The following is a 20,735-nucleotide window of genomic DNA, read 5'->3' on the forward strand; positions in this document are numbered from 1 at the left end:
TTATATTTGTTCATTTAAAGGCTTGGTTATTTCATAAATGTTGGAAAAAATCTAAAACAATGTGCAAAAATCATATGCTGCTGAGGCCAACCAGTTGGTTTACAAGCTTTGAAGGGACTACAAACTAAGGATATAGATTACAAAAAATAATAAAAACTAAACGCAAAGCAAAATATTACATTTCTAAACTTTTCCTATTCTAAAACATTTATTCAAATTTCCGATAATCATATACATGTGGCTAATCAAATGTTTTTCACATAAATGTAAACCATAATCAAATACTGATTCTGTGCTATAAAAGAATTATAGGATCAATCATACAGCTATGCTCCCCAGAATTTAATAAATAACAATTGACATTAGGTGCAAGAGAATTTACTTTTTGCAAAATGTGACACTGTTTTCAATCTTCCCTGAAATTAAGCATTAGAAGAAAGAATGCAGTCTTACAAACAATACAATCTTAGCCTCAGTTTGATTATGTGGATTGCTTGAGTTGAATATACCTACAGGAAAAGGACCAAAAAAATATCTTATAAAGATATATAATGCTTTATATAAACAAATAAATAAATGTTTCAATAACATAAACAATAAAATTACTAAATGCAGTAATCATGTTTAAAAATATGAAATAATTAAATAAATAAATAAGTGATGATCATATGCATGATTTCTACAAACTGTAACAATTTTCTACAACATTGTCACAGTTTACTTTTATTTCAAAATGCGCTTTAATTTCATACTACGACTTATTTGAATACACTTATTTAATCTGTAAGTCAGCAATCAGTATGTCAGAATCAGAGATCATCAAAGGTTCAAAGTAGGGCTAGGAGATATGGCAAAACATTAAAATCTTGTTTGACCGATTCATGATTTAGATTTCTTGTGTGTTACTAGTCAAATTAAAACATAACTACAACAACATGACTGAAGTATCATTCTCTTTATTAGTAATTTAAAAATCATCTGGTAAGAAACATTGTTTTTTAATGGAATTGCTAAATAAAGTGAATTGTGTGACATGGTGTAAATAAATGTAAAACAAATTCTCTAGTTAAATATCTTTGCAGAATATTTAAATAAAATATGAAAGCAAATATTGTTTAATTACTAATCTTTATTAAACATTCAATAATTCTGATTACAGAGCGGAAAAATACCCATTTTAACTAATGTAAACTTTATCTTGGTCAACTAAAAAAATTCATCAAGCAAGCTCAAACCAGTAGTATAAACAGTAATTGTTTATTAATAATAATAATAATAATAATAATAATAATAATAATAATTAAATTAATTTTAAAAAGTAGCACTTTGCAGACTATCATGTAAACATTCTTTTTGCATGTTGTTCACATGTCACATGTAGTTTTCACAGGTTTCATGAGAGGAAGACCAGTCTGTCCACTGTTTCAGGCTTCAGAGATGATCTATGACAGATTACAATGTCCCTATCTGCATTGAACTCTCTCACAGCAGGGACACTAGTTCTGGTAATACAGTGGTATTTTTTGCAAGCTTTCCAAGCCTGGTGAATAATTGGTTGAGATTAATTAGTGTTCTACCAGTGAAGTGGGTCTGTGTCTGATTCTTCTGATTGAATGACAGGTTGTGGTGCCATTTTCTTAAAAATGCTTGCCAAGGTTTTTTTTAAAAAAAAGTTTTGTCTGGCAACAAAGTGTAAGCACTTTAACAATTTTTTGTTTGATTCACTTCAACTTGTCATGTTTGATGCAAGTTGTACAGAACCTGGTATCCATCAGAGAAGCTACGCTGAGAAGTTCATCTGTGACAGGGTCGCTGTATTTGCAGTTAAGATACTGCAGTATTGTGCTTTTGATATGTTTTGTTAAGTTTGTATCATCGTCTTGTGCTCATAGAATGCTACCTGTGTTTAAGAGATGGAGCACTACTTTGAGGTATTAGACACTCTCATATGCTTCACCCGACAATGCATCAGTGAACTCTTACAGAGGACTTACAGCTTTATTTACAGATTCCATGACATCCATGTCTTGCCATGTTGGAACAAGCTGCCAATTTTTTTTTTATCAGAGCCAAGGACCAAAGCTTAGGCTTTCTCCTATTCTAAACCTTTCTTAATCATATTTTGTATTGAACCTCACCTGGATGTGGCTCTCCGTAATGATCTGATGAAAAGCTAGGCCAAGCTCAGCTTGTGCAGATGCAAGATCCCTTCTCTTTTTACATTCGGGGAATAACCACTTCTGAAAAATATTTGCGGCTTGGCAACTTGAATCTTGGATCAACTGTGTGTAGCATTTTTATGAACCCTGGCTTTTCGATGGTGTGTATGGGAAACATGTCCTTAGCAATATGAAACACCACAGAATGTGTAATTTCTTTCCATGGGGAGGCTTTTTTGTCGTATGGAATGGCATTAGATAACGATACTGAAAATGACATCTGGCCTTTTGCAATTTAAGATGGGTATTTCTTAACTTTGAGCATTCTTCCCATTCAGCTTGGCGTCTTTGTCGCAAATGCTGGAATAATTTAGTGGTGCTGCCACTACCGGTCGCAACAGAGTTGCGGCATATTTTGCATTTGACAAATTTTTGTTCAACCTCTGGCCTCTCAAATCCGAACCATTTCCAAACCAGACAAAAAACATTACTAACTATCTTTGGCACCAAGTCATCCTAACATGAAAAGCCATCCATCTCCATGATGATGCACATTACTATCCTTCATAGAATGCTCTCATATGTGAGCGTGTAATTAGACAATAGACAATTAGACAATGTCTATACAATATTGTCAATACTGTTAAATTAACTATTCTGCCATTGGTGCAATGACAATGTATTAGATTGGATGAGTGTGTCAACATTTTTAATAAAAATCACAATACCTCGATTTCAAATAAAAAATAAATTGTCTTAAAATGTAAATCCTAATTGATGCCTAATTGAAAAAATTAAAAAATCACCCAGCCCTAGTTCAAAGGTTAGAATCAGAGATCATCACCCACTCAAGCTTAAGCAATAGCATGTCAATTGTTAATCAATTACATTTCTGCTTTCGTTTGATGTTTAGGATGTTTAAACTCTTGAAGAGTACTTATCTTAGCCACTGAGTTATAATGACAAAACTGCTAATGCTAGCATCAGTCATTTCTGTTCTATTTGATATGGATGTCAAACACTGAGGTCTTCAATCTGTTTATATCTGAAAGCTAACATCTTTGATAGAAAGTCCCATGGTAGAAATGTAATGCCCAATCCAAAATCAGTTAAAATTGAATAAAGAACACATTATTAACATATATTAATTTGCACATCAAGTATTAATCTGTAAAAATCGAACAAATAAAAGCTTAAAAGGAAGTGTCTAACCAAGAACACCAGTGATGGTCTGGATAATAATTTTCAAATAAAGCATAAATAAAGAATTTTATTCTGACCTTGTTCTTGTATTCAGTGCATTCCACTGCATGGTGCCACTCAAATGTTGCTTGTTGCTGTTCCAACAGATGCTTTTGTTGTTTTTTGACAACATCAAATTCTGAATTAAGGCTGTCCAGGATGCGGTTTTTTAGCTCCACTTCTCTCTGCAGTGAATATTTTTCTTGCTCCAAGCCCTGTTAACATATTTATTGCAAATCTTTTAAGTTGTATTTCTTATTATTCCAGTTAAGTTGTTTTACCTGAAGAAAGCAAACTGAATTTGGTGGGAGAAGAATTTTTTTTTTTTTAAGAATATGTAGCCCGATTCAGAGAAACAAAGCAACAGACAGCATACACCACTTTAGTCACCAGGTAAGAGACACTGGTATAGACACAGACCTAGGATAGATGACCTGAGTGCTATAGCATTATATATTGTATATAATAATGTTAAATGCTAACTAATGCTTTGTAAATTAAAAACTACAATTTTAATTCATGTAATATCTCGCAGTTAGCCAATGTGAAGGGGCAGGATTGAGGTCAAATATGGTGCTTTGCTCAAATTAAAAGCGTAATGGCTATTACAGAAATTAAGCATGGAAGAAATAGAAGCATAACTAAAATTGTCAGAAAAAGACAGACCTGATCTGATCTTTTTAATTTCCTAAGATTAAAAAAAAAAAAAAAAAAAAAATCATTATAGGTTTCTAGAATCAAGCTAAGCACAAGGTGTTACGTTTTTTTTGCAATGAAAAAAACACAAAATACAACATACAGTTTTAACAACAGTGGAAATGTCCACACCTGTGCATAAACAAACTTATGCAGTTGTTTATCAAAAAGATTAAGCTGGGTGTCATCAACATGAAAGTAAAATGTGATGAGGTTTTAACAAGTAGTGGCATATACTAATGAATATAAACTGTAGATGGACGTTATAACTGGGACACAAAAGTGCCCTCTAGTGGCTGTCTGTAGATTTTTGTTCCTTTTGATGTATCCTCAATCTTCTCTTTAAATTAGTTTACTCATAATAAGGAAGCTACCAGTCCACAAGGGCAAAAGTATATCATGTGCACCCTCCAAGACAAGTGGAGCCAGACAACTGATCTGTTGGTCATGATTCTTGAATGGTGTTGATGCAGCTTTGTTGGTGCTCAGAGCAAAGCAGAATCTGATACAAATAAAAAAAATGTGGTGTTTTAGTCTTAAAATATATTATAGAATAAATTACACTATATGGAGCTGTTAAATATAACTGCCTAAAATGGTCAAGCAAGCACGTTTTTAGCACTGGTAAACATATAGAATCCATGCAGTAGCCGGATAAACAACAAGAAAAACTGTACAAATAGATTTAATCAAATCCAAAAGAGAAAAGATTAATAGTATGTCTCCGGTTAGGAGTTTACACAAACTAGGTTAAACATTTAAGTCATGTTCATAATTTTAGCCATGAGTTCTGAGATGACTACAAAACCCAAAGCAATGGGAGCAAAGGGAGCTCTACGAGTTTGTTGCAATCAGTCACTTGCAACCAAGTCTCAGTCAAAAATAATGGTTTGGGATGGGATAAAATACTTATAAAGTAATTTTTGCTCACTGCAAAAAGTAATACAGATTACTAATATAGTGTGAATAGGCCTGGGGTGCAGTCTATGATCCAATCCAACCCAAAGGTGTTCAACAGGGGTTGAGCCCTATAGCAGGTCACTCAACTAGGCCACTCATGGGATTTACCCCAATCTTTATATACATATACACTCACAATTTTCCTTATGTTTAGTCTGCTGAACGGTGATGGAAGACCTTTTGTTTGGCAGTGTCTGAGAGGAGTGGTGCAGCTTCCATTCCTAATTATTGATTGAACTTTGCTCACTGAGATATCCAAACATTTAGATATTATTTTGTATACTTTCTCTAATCTTTGCATTTTTATTACTTTATCTCTAACACATTTGTAATGATTTTTTTTACTTATTTTCCTTCAGATTCACACCCTGACTATTGGTATTTTACCAATGGACTTTTTATCCAGAAAATGTGATAGTAAATTTCATGATGCATAGCTATATTCCAATTATAAAGTAGCTGTATTTTGGTTATGGCAATTCCTTTCATCGGTCTAAATTGGCAACTTCCATATTTCAGAAATCGAATACTTTTGCAAGGAAGCTATTTCAGTCTTTTATTTTTCACAAAAATATTTACCAATTTAAAAAAAAAAAAAAAAAAACCTTACCAATGGCACCTTACAATAATTATGTGGCAGCAGAAGTGTGGTTGAGCGACTGTTTTTGAATGCAAATAAAACAAACTAAAGAGATTGCTAAAACTACTAAAATAAGGTTAGGAACTATCTAAACCATTAAAAAAATTGTCTAAGACTAGAGGGGTAGTAGTGATGTCAGGGGGCAAATGAACGAAGGCGGAAGCCGGAGTACAGCTCGCTCGGGTTTAATAAAGAGAGTAGCACAAACACACATAAACAGCAGTCCTAAGATGTAGAGAGAGTAGTCCGAGGTGCATTTGGGGAAAAGCGCAGCTGATCCGAGATGCACTCGGGGGGGGAAAAGCGCAGCCGTTGCAGGGCAGCAGAGTCTGAACGGAACGGAACGCATAGGGTCATGCATATATCAACGAACAATAACGGACAGAGAGTGAGTGTGAAGGCGAATACAGGAAAAGGAAAACTGTAGAGGAAAACTGATTTGATGTGCGAGCAAATTGAGTTACGAGCTCGTCCACGGAATGAATTAAACTCGTAGGTCAAGGTACCACTGTATTTTGCTTGGATAGAAAGATTTGACTTTGGAGCAATGGAAAAAAGGTTATGTGATGAGTCTAGGCATCAGACTAGTTTCAGAGTGGCATTAGACCATTAGGCATTAGACCCTGTTTCAGAGTGATGGGCACATCAAAGTAAGAAGAGAGGCAAATAAAATTACTAGTGTCATCTTGACTAGCGCCTACTGTACAAGCTTTTGAGGGCAGTGTTATGATTTGGGGTTGCTTATTTGGCCAGGTCATGTTTCAACAACATAATGTGCCGAAAAATTTGGTCAGTTTATAATCTACATATACTAAATTACCCTGTTTAGGCATCAATGGATTTTCTTCTTTCCTGAGGCACAGGCATATTCCAAAATGACAATGCCAGGATTCATAGGACTTAAATCAAGCACAACAGAGAACAGAACCAAATGTTTGAAGATTTGCTAAACAAGACTTTATGTAAACTTGACCACAATTAACACATCTTGCAAAAAATTATTTCCCCTTTGGATTGAAATAAATTTTGATAAAATAATAAAAGAAATTGTCAGCAACTGCTTTTTAACAAAGTACTAATATTTCAGTGTAATATCCAGTACTTTCCTTCTTCCCTTTGTTCCCACTACTAAACGGCAAAACCTGACATTCTTTTTTTGATTGTCTATTTCTCTACCTTGTGATCCTTTGGTTCCCTTGATTCATGCTGCAATGACCCTGTTCATGTTTTGTGCACGTATATTGGAAGATTCAGATGAAAAAAACAAATGTATGGAACTGGCACATTGCTGGAGACACGCACAATCAACAAAACTTTACATTTTAATAGTTTCCAAACTAAGCTTAAAAAAAGAATTGAATTGAAGCCTATACAAAAAAAATTTAATCTGTGCATTTTCCACTTAAAAATCTAACCTCAATTAGAGATGTCATCTCAATTCGCTGTTCCTCCAACATATTTTGTAGATCCATTTTGTCATCCAAGAGCTGAAGTCCATACTGTGCTGCCTTCTGAAGAGCCTCTTGTGCCTCTTCTGCTTTCTGCTGCAATCGCTGAATCTCACACTCTGTTGACATTTTATGCACATGTAATTCGAAACTTTAGCACAACTGTAAGACAGAATTGCTTAGCTAGTAAAGACAAGAGATATTTTTGTAACTAGTTAAAGTAAGCAAGGCCAATAAAAGACTGGCTTTTTATTTCCATTGATGGTTTGGTTTATTGCACTTAAAGGTTACCCTAGACATTACACTCTTCCCAAAAACCTGCTGCTTCTAATATATTTTGAAATTACTGTTTATTTTAATTAAAATGTGTTGCCGAAACACTGGCCCAACCCAAACTGAAATAAGAGCCAATGTCTCTTCACCACTTCATTAGCTTTTCATCACCACTTGGACACTATCATCACGCTGTCCATAAAGCATGATCATATGTCCATATCATTCAGCCTGCTAGGAATAATTAACTATTCACCAATTACTGCATCCAGACAGCAATAAAACGAACACATTGACCGATTAATTTGGCAGATTTTTTTTTTTTAGAATTTCTTTTATTAATCCCTTTCGGCCAATTGTGCCAAATAGCCAATCAGAGTTCCATTTCACATCAATGAGCTCCGCTGTTGAATTGATATACAGAATCCGCCAAAAAACAACTGATGCGGTAAAAACAAAGCCGACCCAACGGCTGACCATCAGCTTTAAGTTCTTATCGTTCTTAATCTAGACTTAAATGTTTTATTGGTTAAATCTGATGCTGCTTTTGGAAAATGGATGAGAATAATAATTGAAGAGAGAATGTGAATATTCTAATTGTAAATAGATAGATTAGATAGATTAGATTGATAGATCGATAGATAGATACCGTAAAACAACGAAGCGGCTAATATATGGATTTTTCCTGGGTTTTTCCGTTTCACAAGCTTCATGCCAAAACACTAAACCCCATAACTTTATATTAAATCAGATGCGCTCCCACTGAATCGGGCCGCACCACATCATAAATATGGATGGGGTTCCTCTGACGTTTGACCTGCCACTCACTCGGACTGACTTCAGAAAATGCGAATCATTCGTCATGCTGAAAACAACCGGCCATGAAAAAACGCACTTCACCTGTGTTCTGAGCTGCACGGCATCGGGAGAAAAGCTTCCACCGATGGTGATTTTTAAACGCACGACGATGCCAAAAGAAAAACTCCAGAGAAAAATTGTTGTGAAAGGAAGGAGGAAGAAAGTGAATAATGACTTTCTTGGTAGGCTACTGTTTAGATACAAGCCGTGTAAGAGACACTGTCTTTCATTAAAGCCTGTGTAAAGTTCATTAGTTTAAATGTAGGCTTATAGACAGGTGCAGCTTATTTATGTTCAAAATAAAAATCTTTTGTCAAATTCGGCTTATATTTGGGTGCGCTTTATAGTCCGGAAATTACGGTAGATATCCAAAGGTATTGGGACGCTGTGTAAAATAAATACAACCGAATCAGTTGCAAATGTCATTAACCCATATATTATTTGTAATAGAACATAGAAATAAAAAAATATTTAAACTAAGGAAATGTACCATTTTAAGTGGAAAAAATAAGGTAATATTGAATTTGATAATGGCAATATGTCTAAATAAATTGGTAACTAATGGAAAACAGAGTGACAGGCTGTGCATTTCACACCTAGGAGCTCAGTGGTGTCCAGCCTGAAACAATTCATCTCTTAATACCATCATGATGCCACAGCCATAGAAACCATCAATATTATACAAAAACGCAGAATAACAGAGCACTGCATCACAAACAGGAATCTCATACAGTGAGAATGAATGCCATTACTAAACAAGAAAGCCAATAAACACAATTCAACAAGTCTCCTATCACTGCACCGCATATATTATCTGTAGGAGCCCACAGGGTCTGCCGACCCCCTGTTTCCATGCATTTTTGTAGCTCTCTGACCACAGAAAATATGATGGCTTTCCTGGGGTTTTTTTAATTTAAGGCAAATTATGAGTTTTTGTAAAAAATGGCTCTTGAAAAAGCTTAACAACTGTTTTGAACTTTGTTGGCTGATTTTTCCCTCATAATATCTAGCTTTTCTTGAAAAGTCTGTCTTGAAAATCTAGGTATATCTGCAACTAAAGCTTGTGCAGATGCTCTTTGCTAGCTCTGAATAGTGTACTCTCCGACCCTCCAAACACCCTGGTGTTGCCAACTCCACATCTGATTAGTTAAAGCGACAGCATCCATGATGTGTATTTTATGATACAGGTGCCCACACTGCTGATTCTGGAGGCCAGATTTTTACCCTGGTAGGGATGATCCCGAATAGTCGAAGATTCTAGGATTCGATAGGGGGAACCTGATTTGACTACAAATCTCAGTCAAATCTTCGCATAGGTGCCATGCAATGAGGATCATCCAATTTTGGTTATACGAGGTGCTCAATGTCTGATTTCACAAGAACTACTGGTTTTCTCCCAATAAATGAATATACAGCTCATTATAGTAATGTTGTGAATAAAAATCTGAAAAAGAAAGAAGCTTTTAATAAATATTTTTAATGTGTGTGAATAAATCCAACCATCCCTGTGAGATATTTAAGTTTCACTTTCCATGATCCGTGACCGACACAAGAGCATCTTGACAACAGGGATTAAAATTTGTAACAAAATCTGGGATATTGTGTAAAATTATAATTTGTTCTAATTAAATTCTGTAAATTAAATAGATTGTTTTTCAGTGTATTAATGTTGTGCTGTACTTGTGCTCGCACAGGCAATTTATCCGATTTAATTTGATTTGCCGACAGGTGAAATGCATATCCTGTCTGCTTTGTGGTCTTTCCACAGTTATTTGTTAAGGTTTATTGATCCAAAATGTTTTAATACCTTCTTTCTATATCTTTGTGTTATGTTCTGTACATCGTGGCTTTAAAATGTTATGAAAAATTGTCTTACAACTATACTTGACAAAATCTGATTCAACTATTTAAATCCTTAATCAGGGACACTTCTAGACCCTGGCAACACATAATGGCTGAAATATAGAAACTCTAACATAAACATACACTACAGTAGATAGCTCAACCAAGAGAAAAGCTAGGAAACGAAGAGACCTGACTATTGGCAATAATTTAATACATATTCATGGGAAAATATGTATTAAGACCTAATTCTGTGATTCTAACAGCCCATCACTGGGGGAACACTGTCTGTAACACTGTCTACACAAATAGCTTTTTTGCAAGGATTGTTAAAAAAAAATTTGAAAGCAGGAACTGGCACATTGACAAACTTAGTTATACAGTAGGTCTGTAAAACAAACAGTCCGCAATTAAAACAGCAATAACAAAAATGCCTAAAAAAATACACACAGATAGGTGCTAAAATGATATCCCTTGTGCTGTGGCATTTTCACTGCCAAAAGATTTAAAACAGCACACACCTGGTAATGGGAGTCTAAACTATGTGTTTCTATATCCAGACCAATTAACTTTATTGCAATACTATTACACATAAAAAATATTTCATATAAACCAGGTTTAAAAATTAGATTGAATGTGTTCAAGTACATGTGAAGTAATGAAGCAATGTGTTATTTCCCGGTAGATATACAGCATTTTGAATCAGTAATCACCTAGATCACTTTAGCAGAATTTAGTCCAACGCTATCTTTAATGTGGGTAGCATTTGTTTTAGCTCCTGAAAATGTAAGGTAAAACTTTATTTAAAGTTTGTTACTAGCTAGTCAAAATAGTTCAGAGGCTATTTAGCTAATCCAGGAGACGTTCACAAGATAATTTCCTAAATGTATGTTCATAGTATAAGACAAACACCATTTTGATTAGATCACCTATTTTAGTAAACAATATCTGAATATAGCTGAGAGCAAATTGTATAGTTAGATAATAAGAATTATTTAAAAAATTATAGTTACCCATAATCTATATTTCAGAGCCAAGCCGTTTTGAACAATTTCTTTTTTGAAAATAGGCGTTTGACGTCTCACCAAAAAAGTGTATTACTGCCACCTATTGGACTGGAGTGTGGGCAAACGAGTTTAATTTCATTCATACTTCAAGTTTGAATGCATAAGACGCACATTGCATACCAAATGGGAAAAATATATATATATAAAATTATAGTACTAAATTATATATATATATTTCACTGGGTGAAATAAAACGACACGTTATGGGGAGTTTACCTATATATTTTATATATTTTTTTTATATAAATAAGTTTATCTCAAACACAAAACAATTTAACTTTCCATGTACAAACATTGGATTGTGACCAAGCGAAAATAGAGAGAAGTGGCATAAAAACAGGTAAACTGAAAATGAAGGATAAATGCTGTGTAGGGGAAAGTAGAAATAGAAATAGCAACTGGAAAATAGAATGAAATTGGAAAAGGAATAAATTCTGTATCAGAACAAAAAGATATGAAGGTGGATGTGGTTCAAGTACTTACATTGCTTGAACACACACTGTACACAATATACACTTATATTGGCACTCATTAAATATGTGCAAATTAGGAATTGTGCATAAATAGATGTATTAGATTTAAAAATTTTTGACTTAACATGCATTAACTTTTGTATTGTAGTTTGTATTGTTCAAAACATACTCTGCTCTCATGGATATTAAATTTGCAAACACAATTTTATCTCAAAATTAATTATTACAGTACTGGGCAAAATGTTAGGCAAGTGCAAAAAAAAAAAATGCTGTAAACCAAATCTCCAATGCCATTTGCAGAAATGCAGACCAAAACTTGCAAGAAACCACTACCATGCTTCATTCTTGTGTACTTCTGGTAAGATTTCTCCTGAAAGTAAATAGGTGTACCTGGGTCCATAATTTTTTTTGCTGATGACACTGCTGGACATTGTGGTAAGAATTCTCGTAATTACCATTATTTATTTTTTTAAATTAAAGATTAGGGAGACCAGTAATAAAAGCAAAACAAGTCTTTAATGGATCAATACACACTATTTAAAATTTGTCCCTGCTTTTCAGTTTTATATATATATATAATATATATATATATATATATATATATATATATATATATATATATATATATATATATATATATATATATATATATATATATATATATATATATATATATATATATATATATATATATATTCAGTTATATATATATATATATATATATATATATATATATATATATATATATATATATAAATATATATATATACAGTGTTGTGCTCGTTACTAAAAAATAGTAACTAGTTACAGTTACTCATTACTTCATTCAAAAAGTAACCCCGTTACTTTGTTGATTACTTACACCAAAAAGTAACTTTTTAGTTTTTTAAAGAACCTTCTTTAATGTTTCCATTAATGCCCTTTTATGCGTTATGATCTATACAAACACAAAACTGACTTAAACACAAAGTAATTTTTAAACACTATTTTATTAAAGTCAGACCAGCACAAACTGAATATATCACAAGGATTTCTGAAATAAATAACAAAACAAGCTGAATAATATATGCACAATCAAAGACTAAAGTGGCTTCTGCTGTTGTGTTGAGCTCTTAAAAATGTTCCTTTCACAGCTGAAGTATGAAAACTATCAACAATGTAGAACAGAACACCGGGTTAGCTTCTAGCTCCGTCGAGGCATGGAGATTCTGAAGGAGCTTCGGCAGATTGGAGTTGCTGTTTATCGCAGTAGATACGAGCTTCGAAACAAAAAGACACAGCTTACATTTGACAGTTTTTGTCTTTATACTCAACTAAAGTAAAATAATGAGCATATTTCCACTTTGAGAAACTCGTCCTGCTCTCGCCTCGACTTGCCATTACTGCCGCACAATCCTGAATTAACGGAGACACGCCCACAGTGCGTCTTCTACGTGTTTACAGTGGTTCATCCACTAATCCTACAATGCGTCACTGCTGTAAACAGGTTAGGCTGTAGTCGCAACACAGTCTCACCCCACATCGTCACATATCGACGTTGCCTCGTTGCCTCTGATGGCGTCGACATCCGAGGCAAAAGGTACCCCCTTTGCGTCGCTTTTCAACGTAGATGGCCGTCCTATACACTTCAATGCAAATCCCTCATCTTCGGATTTTGACGCGGCCGGGGGTCAACCAACGAATCTGCCGTATGTGGTGAAAATTTCGTAACATTATTATTATTAATAATAAAATAATAATAATAATAATAATAATAATAATAATAACTTGGCTAGATTTATGTATTATCTTGCGAAAAAAACACAACAGGTTTTATGCTACAGACTTTTTAATGGGTCAGACCGACCCTTAACGTCGGATTTTGACGCACGCAGTGGCTGCAAATTGGTTTGTTTGGTTTTTTTTTTTGATAAAAAACGATTTGCCCAGTATATTTGTAATAATGCTTTGATATAACCGTACCAACTAACAGAAACTGCTGTAGAAAATAATAATAATAATAATAATAGTTATTATTATTATTATTATTATTATAGTAACAACAACCATAATAATAATAATAATAATAATAATAATAATAATAATAATAATAATAATAATTGTTCCTGCCTCTTACCCTACTTCACGTTGGCCAATCAGCTACTTCAGCGGTGACACCTCATTGCGCGCGACGATCCCAAGCACCATTGCGATTTTCTATTTTCATACGTAAGTATTGGACTCAATCTAGAATTAGATATATTCCACATATCATCACATTATTTATTTACGTTTGTTTGGAAGCACCTTAGCCCACAAGGTCGCTTTTATGATGTTAAAATGATATCTTTTTCGCACATGCGCAAAATGAATCGCGCAGGTGGACGTATTCGCCAGCAATCGGTCCCATCGGTCTCAACTCAACTGCAAGGAAGTAAATGTTGCTTGCAAATTTATCAGAAATTATAAAAATTAATTATGTGAAAATGTATTGTGTTAGTAGCTGCTGTTTTTTGCTGTTCGAGTTACAAGAGATAGAGAACACGATTAATAAAATGTGCGGTATGCTAGACAGAAACGTTAGATTAGCCTATGTAAATTTTTGGAATATGGTACGAAATCCATCTAAACCATTCATTTTCAGAAACCTTATCTCGCCTAGATGTGATTAAATGTGCGTCCCACCTTTCTCAAGTCTAAGTAAAGGAAGGTCAAGGTGATGTTGAATACACTGTAGCTATTTAATGGTGTTTAAAATTAAAATTAAGTTTATCATTGGTAACCCAGTAAGTAGTTTTTTTTCATATTGTGCCTGACATAACCTACCCAATTAATTTTTAGATCACCAGAGACCATTTAGCCATCCCAGTGCCTTAAATGTGCCAGGGATATGTGGATAGAAAGTATAAATGCTTATTACATTTATAATATAAAATATTTATCATGAGATTTGTACCTGAATACTTAAACCAGTAAAATTTTTGTCTGCCTAATCTTGTCATTGTAAGAATGTTTTTTTATAAAACATACAAAATAATTTTAAATAAAGTTATTAGTGTAACATTTTACACAGCTTTGTTTAAACTTAAACCATGTCAGCTCCTACTGTGGACTCTGGTGCCCCATGCGGACCCCAGGTTGGGAACCATGCGTATATTCAATAACTTAAACTGTAGACATAGACATGTGTATTTTTGACGGTAATAAAGAACTTATTGCAGAAGAGTCCAAGCCTAATAGTTGGGCAACGGAGAGCCCACCCAGATAGAACACGTACGTCTATAATATGTCTGCTAAAGATCTGGAGGTCTGCTAAAGATCTGCTCTTTAATTCATCTGTTAAACATCTTAGAAAGAGCTGCTGTACATCCATTCTAAATCATGAACATCTTACAGAATCTTCTAGAGGTCTATAAGACATCTGACAGAAGACGTCTCAGAGGTGTAGGGCAGATGAGCAAACAGCATCTGTCAGATGTCTTGCAGATGAAAATGCAGACATCCAATAGATGTCTGCCAGATGTACGTGTGCTATCAGGGCATTCACAGTTGGGTTGGTCTAAATGAATTTAATTTTGACATTGAATGTGCCTTCAGGCTATTAATGTATGTGTGTGTTGTGGTTTTACTTGTATAACAACCTATTTGCCTTAAATGTGCTATGTTTTAAAATATCGTAATAATCTTTTGTGTGTGTTTGTTGTACATTTCAGAATGACAAAGCGAAAATTCAGGCCTTGCCCTGCTTGCCAGGTCAAGAACCAGGCTATCAGGAAGTGCTGCAGCGCCTGCTATACAAACCTCTGCAAGACTAAAAAGATGGAGGGCCTCAAAGACCGACTGGATAATGCGTGGGGGCAGGGGGTCTGGAAAAACCGGAATGCGTCACGAGTGGTTTCTTCTGCTCAAGTTGCAGTAAGTAAAAATACTCATGCTTCATGAATTGAATGGTAATCAATATGACACTCAAAGCACATTACATTAACATCAATACTGTCCTACTGTCAAACAATCAACATTTTATTTTCTAACTGTGTAGAACAATCAGGCGTGAATCAACCCATATTTCTGTTCCTTAAGATTCAGTGCTGTTGGTAGGAAGAGGAATGAAGAAAATCATCATAGACTGAATTTGTGAAGTGGAGCTGACCATTGCTGAAATAAAAGGGGCACAGAAAACCCTCATACTTAACATTAGCTGACATTTTGCTATTCCGTTATTGTTGCATAAAATTTTCTTGTTCTTCTACCTTACAACAGCAATTGCTGATTTCAAGGAATAGGGATATGGGTATATAAATATATTTACGCTGGAGTTGTCGTTTTGGTTGGTCAAAGATTGTGTTATCTTGTGACTGAACGTACAGTTTCAAAAAACTTTCCTTTCACTGACAGGCTTATGCATGCCTTCCACAGCCATAATACCATAAACCGGATGACATTTGGATCGATGTGTCCAAAATTACTTACTCTCAATTTGCTTATAAAATATTACATGTTACATCCTGTATGCAACTGATATGCTTTCTAATAGTGGTTTCCTTATAAATAAATTGATTACAAAAAATAAGATTTTGCACCAATGACAGCTTAGTTATTTTTCTTTTATTCAACAATTAGTTATTACATTCCTAGTGTTTAAGTCATAGTAATTTAAAGGACTGCATGTATATGATGTACAGATTTTTTTACTCCCCTGAACACTAAAAACACCTTTCGTTGTATGCCTTGCATTCATCCACACACTCATACACCATTGGCTAGCATGCAAGGTGATAACCTGCACACTGGGTTTAAGGACACTTTAATGAGTGCAGACGGAGCTGGACTTGAACCTGCAACCCTCTGGTTGCCGAACAGCACCAGAGAGAGAAGTGTTTATGGTCCTTGCACAGCAATGGAATTTGACTGTCAATTCTTTTTAGGGCAACCTCCAAATCGTTGCCAAAAGTGATGTTGATGTGAATTGTGTATTCTTGATATTAATGCAAATGCACATTTTTGTACTTTTGTTAATTTCAGGTGCAGAAACTTGCTGCCTTGGGCTATATGCCCATTTTATTTATGGGCAGAAAAAAAAAGAATTTGTTGATCGCCGATATAAATTCTGGAATACCACTCAATGAGGACACACGACCTTTTGTTGATGCCATGAAGAAGGCTTATGAGTATTTACTTAAAAAGCAAGGTTATAGTTATGCAGAACTCGTTACTTTTTAAATTATATTCAAAATAAAAATATTTGGGGATGTATACAGATTAAAATGAATGCCAACTTGTGACCTCATTTACAGGACCCCAGATGTCTCCTTTACATCCCCAGCCTGACCAGCATATCCAAATCCCAACCCAGCCTGACCAGCAGATCCAGCCCCATCCTGACCAGCAGATCCAATCCCCAATCCAGCCTGACCAGCAGATCCAGCACCATTCTGACCAGCAGATTCAGACCCATCCTGACCAGCAGATCCAAACCCCAACCCAGCCTGACCAGCAGATTCAGCACCATTCTGACCAGCAGATTCAGACCCATCCTGACCAGCAGATCCAAACCCCAACCCAGCCTGACCAGCAGATTCAGCACCATTCTGACCAGCAGATTCAGACCCATCCTGACCAGCAGATCCAAACCCCAACCCAGCCTGACCAGCAGATTCAGCACCATTCTGACCAGCAGATCCAGACCCAGACTGAAGCTCAACAGATTGATGATGATGTCATCCTCAACCTCTATTTTTTGCCCTCTCCATCCCATGTCCAGACTCACTCTGAAGCTCAACAGCTCCAGGTCCAGCCACGGCCCCAGCAAATTCAGCCGCTGACTGCCAAACCAAACAATAAAAAAAATAAAAAAGGTAAAGTAAATATTCTTGCAGCTAATCTCTTATGCAGAATTAATTATGGTTTAAATAACCACTGTGTAGTTTTTGATGTAAAAGTAGTGGACTATCTAAAAGGCACACAAAATCTTCCAAACAGTCAGCAGTGCTATGCTGTGAATATTTTGGCTGCAAACTGGATGTTTATTCCATAAACATTAATGATGATTCCAGATTCTGTGAAACCCTGCCTAGTGCATAAGTTGCGGTTTCATATAAATACACAAAGCCTCAGATCAAGTGCAATACTTGTATTTATTGATTACCGTTTGTTAACAATACCTTTTTTGTCTTTGTCATTTCAGGGTGCCGAAAATGCAGCAGGCAAAAAGTGTGGCAATACGACACGATTGTTGACAAAAGAATGACAGGGGTCAGATTTAGAACCATATTTTTTTATTAATGTCTCTCTAATATTAATTATGTCCTCCTCATTGTACAATATTACTTTATAGCTTACCTACTGATGTTTAGCCCACATCACCTGACCAGTGTATACAGCCAAGCATGAATGTCATTTCTGTCTGTATGGTTTTGTGAAGTAAATACACAATTATACTTAAAAGTGTGTGTGTGTTTCTGTAGGATAAGGCTGAAGTAAAGGTGCGCTGGTTGCCTTGTTCTCAGTGGTAAGTATTGACATACAGTACATATCCATTCACACTTGACTATGTTTCTCATCAGCCCTTTGGCATTTTTGGTATAGTGTTGTTCTAGGATGATAGAGTAGTATGTACACATTGGCTGCAAACTGGCTTCAGGCAGTCTTAGTTGAGAGCTTACTTTGGTAAAGCCTGTCCCCTAAACAGTAACACAATGTAAAAACAGCATGATGCCTACTTGGTAGGGCTGTGCAATTAATCGAGGTTGCATCGAAATCGCAATTTGCTATGTTGCAATTTGCTAATCACAAAGCCTGCAATGTAGACACAATGTGAAAAATATAAAGAAGACACTCTATAAAAGGAAATTTTAAATGGTTTAAATGCAAACCATTATAATTGTTGTGATGTTTTTTATTGTTTTTTCAATAAACATACTGTGCTGCACACTTTTGGAAAGTTTTTGAGCTGAAGTTTGACTTGCGCCTTAAATCGCAAATATGTTAATAAAATCGCAAATCAATGTTTTTACTGAAATCGCACAGCCCTACTACTTGGGTAGCAATGTGCTTTGTGATATTTAAAAGGAAATTAACAATAAATAGAAAATTGGAAAGACAGATTTTGTGAAATTGTACAGTATAAGCTGTGAATGCTATAGACATTGTGTACACAAATAGACTTATTCTCCTGATCTAATGTAAGATGTGCTATACTTAATTACAGTGGCAAAGCCTGGGAGGACACATGGGAGCCAGCCAGCCAGTTTCCTTCCTGAGCTTAGCACAGGACTCCTACAGCAGTGACCTGCAGTTCAAATGAACATTTCACACACACACACACACACACACACACACACACACACACACACACACACACTGCTGATGTTATATGTGTGTTCATACTATGTTTGATTGCTGTACATTTCTTTATTTGTTGTTTGCCTTTACTGTCTTTCAAATGGCACTAAATATGTCTTCATCTCTTTGTTGGACTTGTGCAGTAAAGTGAAGTTATTGTATTTCTGATTATGGTTCTAATAAAGCACTGTTTATTACTTCTTGAAAAAAAATAGTTATTCTCTCTGTTGTCTAACTCTGTGTTTAGTTAACATATCAATGAATAGTGTCCCTATGGGTGATTTTGCATTCGCGATGCAAATGCATCGTTTTTTAGCCACTGCATCGGTAAAAACTGATTTATGTATGTATAATTATTAGTAGATTATAATTTAGAAAGTGACCAATATTTTAAGATTGCTTTCTCCTCTCTAAACTGTTGCTACGTCCTGCAACCCCACAGAAAACGAAGCGTGTCATGATTTGAAAGTCAGATAAAGCATAAAAACGCGAAATGGAGTTTAAATGATATGGACTCTAAATGAGTGATGTGGAATGGATTTGAGGAAGCAGCAGCAGGAAAGTCAAGGCTCTAGCTAAAATGCGGAACGGAGTTTAATTTATTAGGGAATTTTTATCTAGTAATGGAATGGATTTGACTGCCAGCGCTCTAACAAGTTAGAGAAAAAGTAAGTGGGTCCAAAATCCACTATCATTAATTTTAAAGTGGTCTTATAATGGTTCAGACGCACATGTACAAATCCAATGTGTGAAAACTGTACACTCTAAGAAAGGATGTGTTAATTTTTACTTATTATTTTGTGTTATTTAATTTAACACATTATGTGTTATTTTAACACAGTATATGTGTCATTGTGTGTTGATTAAAATAAATAAAATGACAACACAAGATATGTTTAAACACCACAAAATAATGTGTTGTTCCATTAATAACACAGATTTGTCTAGTTAGGGACAACACATTAAAATTGTTGTGCTTAACTAGACACAAAATGTGTTGTTTTAACACAACTGTTTTAAGAGTGTACCATATTAAATTGCATAGCATCAAATTTTTTCATTGCATCGGACTGCACTGCATCCTAAAGGGGTGAATCGTATCACATCGGTAGCTGTTCATATGTATCTTTAATGTATCGCATTGTAGGCTATGCAGTGAAATGCGTATCGCATCAGACTCAGTTATTAAGATGCACATCCCTACTTTGGCTCAGCCTCCTGGCAACACACAAGCAGCTGGAGGTCTCAAATTTGACAGACAACTTTGTTAACATCCCCTGTATCTGTGCCACATGCTGACATTTTATCAATTATCTGGCTGAGCATTCTACACGCATGGGTCTTCAAGCCTGCTCCTGGGGACCCACTGTCCTGCAAAGTTCCTTTCCAACCTGATTCAGCACACCTGGCTTATGACTTTTCAAGTGACCCTGAAGACCTTGATTAGCTGGTTCAGGTGTGTTTGATTATGGTTGGAGCAAAACTCTGCAGGAAAATGGGTCCCCATGAGCAGGGTTAAAGACGTATTTTCTACAGCAGTGGTTTTCAATCCTAGTCCTGGGGACCCACTGCTCTGCATTTTGTATGTCTCCCTTATCTGACACACTCAGTTCAGTTCATGGATCTCTCTTCTAACGAGCTGATGATCTGAATCAGGTGTGTTAAATAAAGGAGACACACAAAATGTGCAGAGTAGGTCGCCAGGAACAGGATTGATAACTACTGTTCTACAGCATCTTTGCTTCTTTCAGTGGTAC

At 35.3% G+C, this 20,735-nt stretch overlaps 2 protein-coding genes across 4 annotated transcripts in view; one reads left to right on the plus strand and one right to left on the minus strand.

Annotated features, from left to right (window-relative positions):
• spdl1 (spindle apparatus coiled-coil protein 1) overlaps positions 1-11,244 on the minus strand; it is a 38,206-nt gene extending 26,962 nt beyond the window's left edge. For 2 of the 3 annotated variants that reach the window (XM_046849917.1, XM_046849916.1), the window contains exons 1-3: positions 11,132-11,244; positions 7,113-7,264; positions 3,440-3,616 (exon numbers count right to left, since the gene is read on the minus strand). In XM_046849917.1, the coding sequence (XP_046705873.1) occupies positions 3,440-3,616; positions 7,113-7,264; positions 11,132-11,135 (333 nt within the window). In that variant the 5' untranslated portion in view covers positions 11,136-11,244. Of the gene's footprint in view, positions 1-3,439; positions 3,617-7,112; positions 7,275-11,131 lie in introns of those variants that run through there. The other variant, XM_046849915.1, reaches the window with a different exon arrangement.
• Positions 11,245-13,784: 2,540 nt separating this feature from the next.
• LOC124386289 (mediator of RNA polymerase II transcription subunit 15-like) lies at positions 13,785-19,162 on the plus strand. The gene is made up of 7 exons (XM_046850035.1): positions 13,785-13,866; positions 15,351-15,552; positions 16,660-16,825; positions 16,932-17,492; positions 17,822-17,889; positions 18,102-18,145; positions 18,845-19,162. Exons 2-7 carry the CDS (start codon positions 15,352-15,354, stop codon positions 18,894-18,896), a joined length of 1,092 nt encoding a protein of 363 aa, XP_046705991.1. The 5' UTR covers positions 13,785-13,866; position 15,351; the 3' UTR covers positions 18,897-19,162.
• The last annotated feature ends 1,573 nt before the right edge of the window (positions 19,163-20,735 follow it).

This window comes from Silurus meridionalis, chromosome 5 (assembly GCF_014805685.1).
Source record: "Silurus meridionalis isolate SWU-2019-XX chromosome 5, ASM1480568v1, whole genome shotgun sequence".
Taxonomy (NCBI): domain Eukaryota; kingdom Metazoa; phylum Chordata; class Actinopteri; order Siluriformes; family Siluridae; genus Silurus; species Silurus meridionalis.

Coding starts and splice junctions, on each gene's coding strand:
- LOC124386289 (XM_046850035.1), top strand. CDS start 15,352: ATGACAAAGCGAAAATTCAGGCCTTGCCCTGCTTGCCAGGTCAAGAAC. Junction 17,493..17,821: donor CAATAAAAAAAATAAAAAAG/GTAAAGTAAATA, acceptor TTGTCATTTCAG/GGTGCCGAAAATGCAGCAGG. Junction 18,146..18,844: donor TGGTTGCCTTGTTCTCAGTG/GTAAGTATTGAC, acceptor ACTTAATTACAG/TGGCAAAGCCTGGGAGGACA.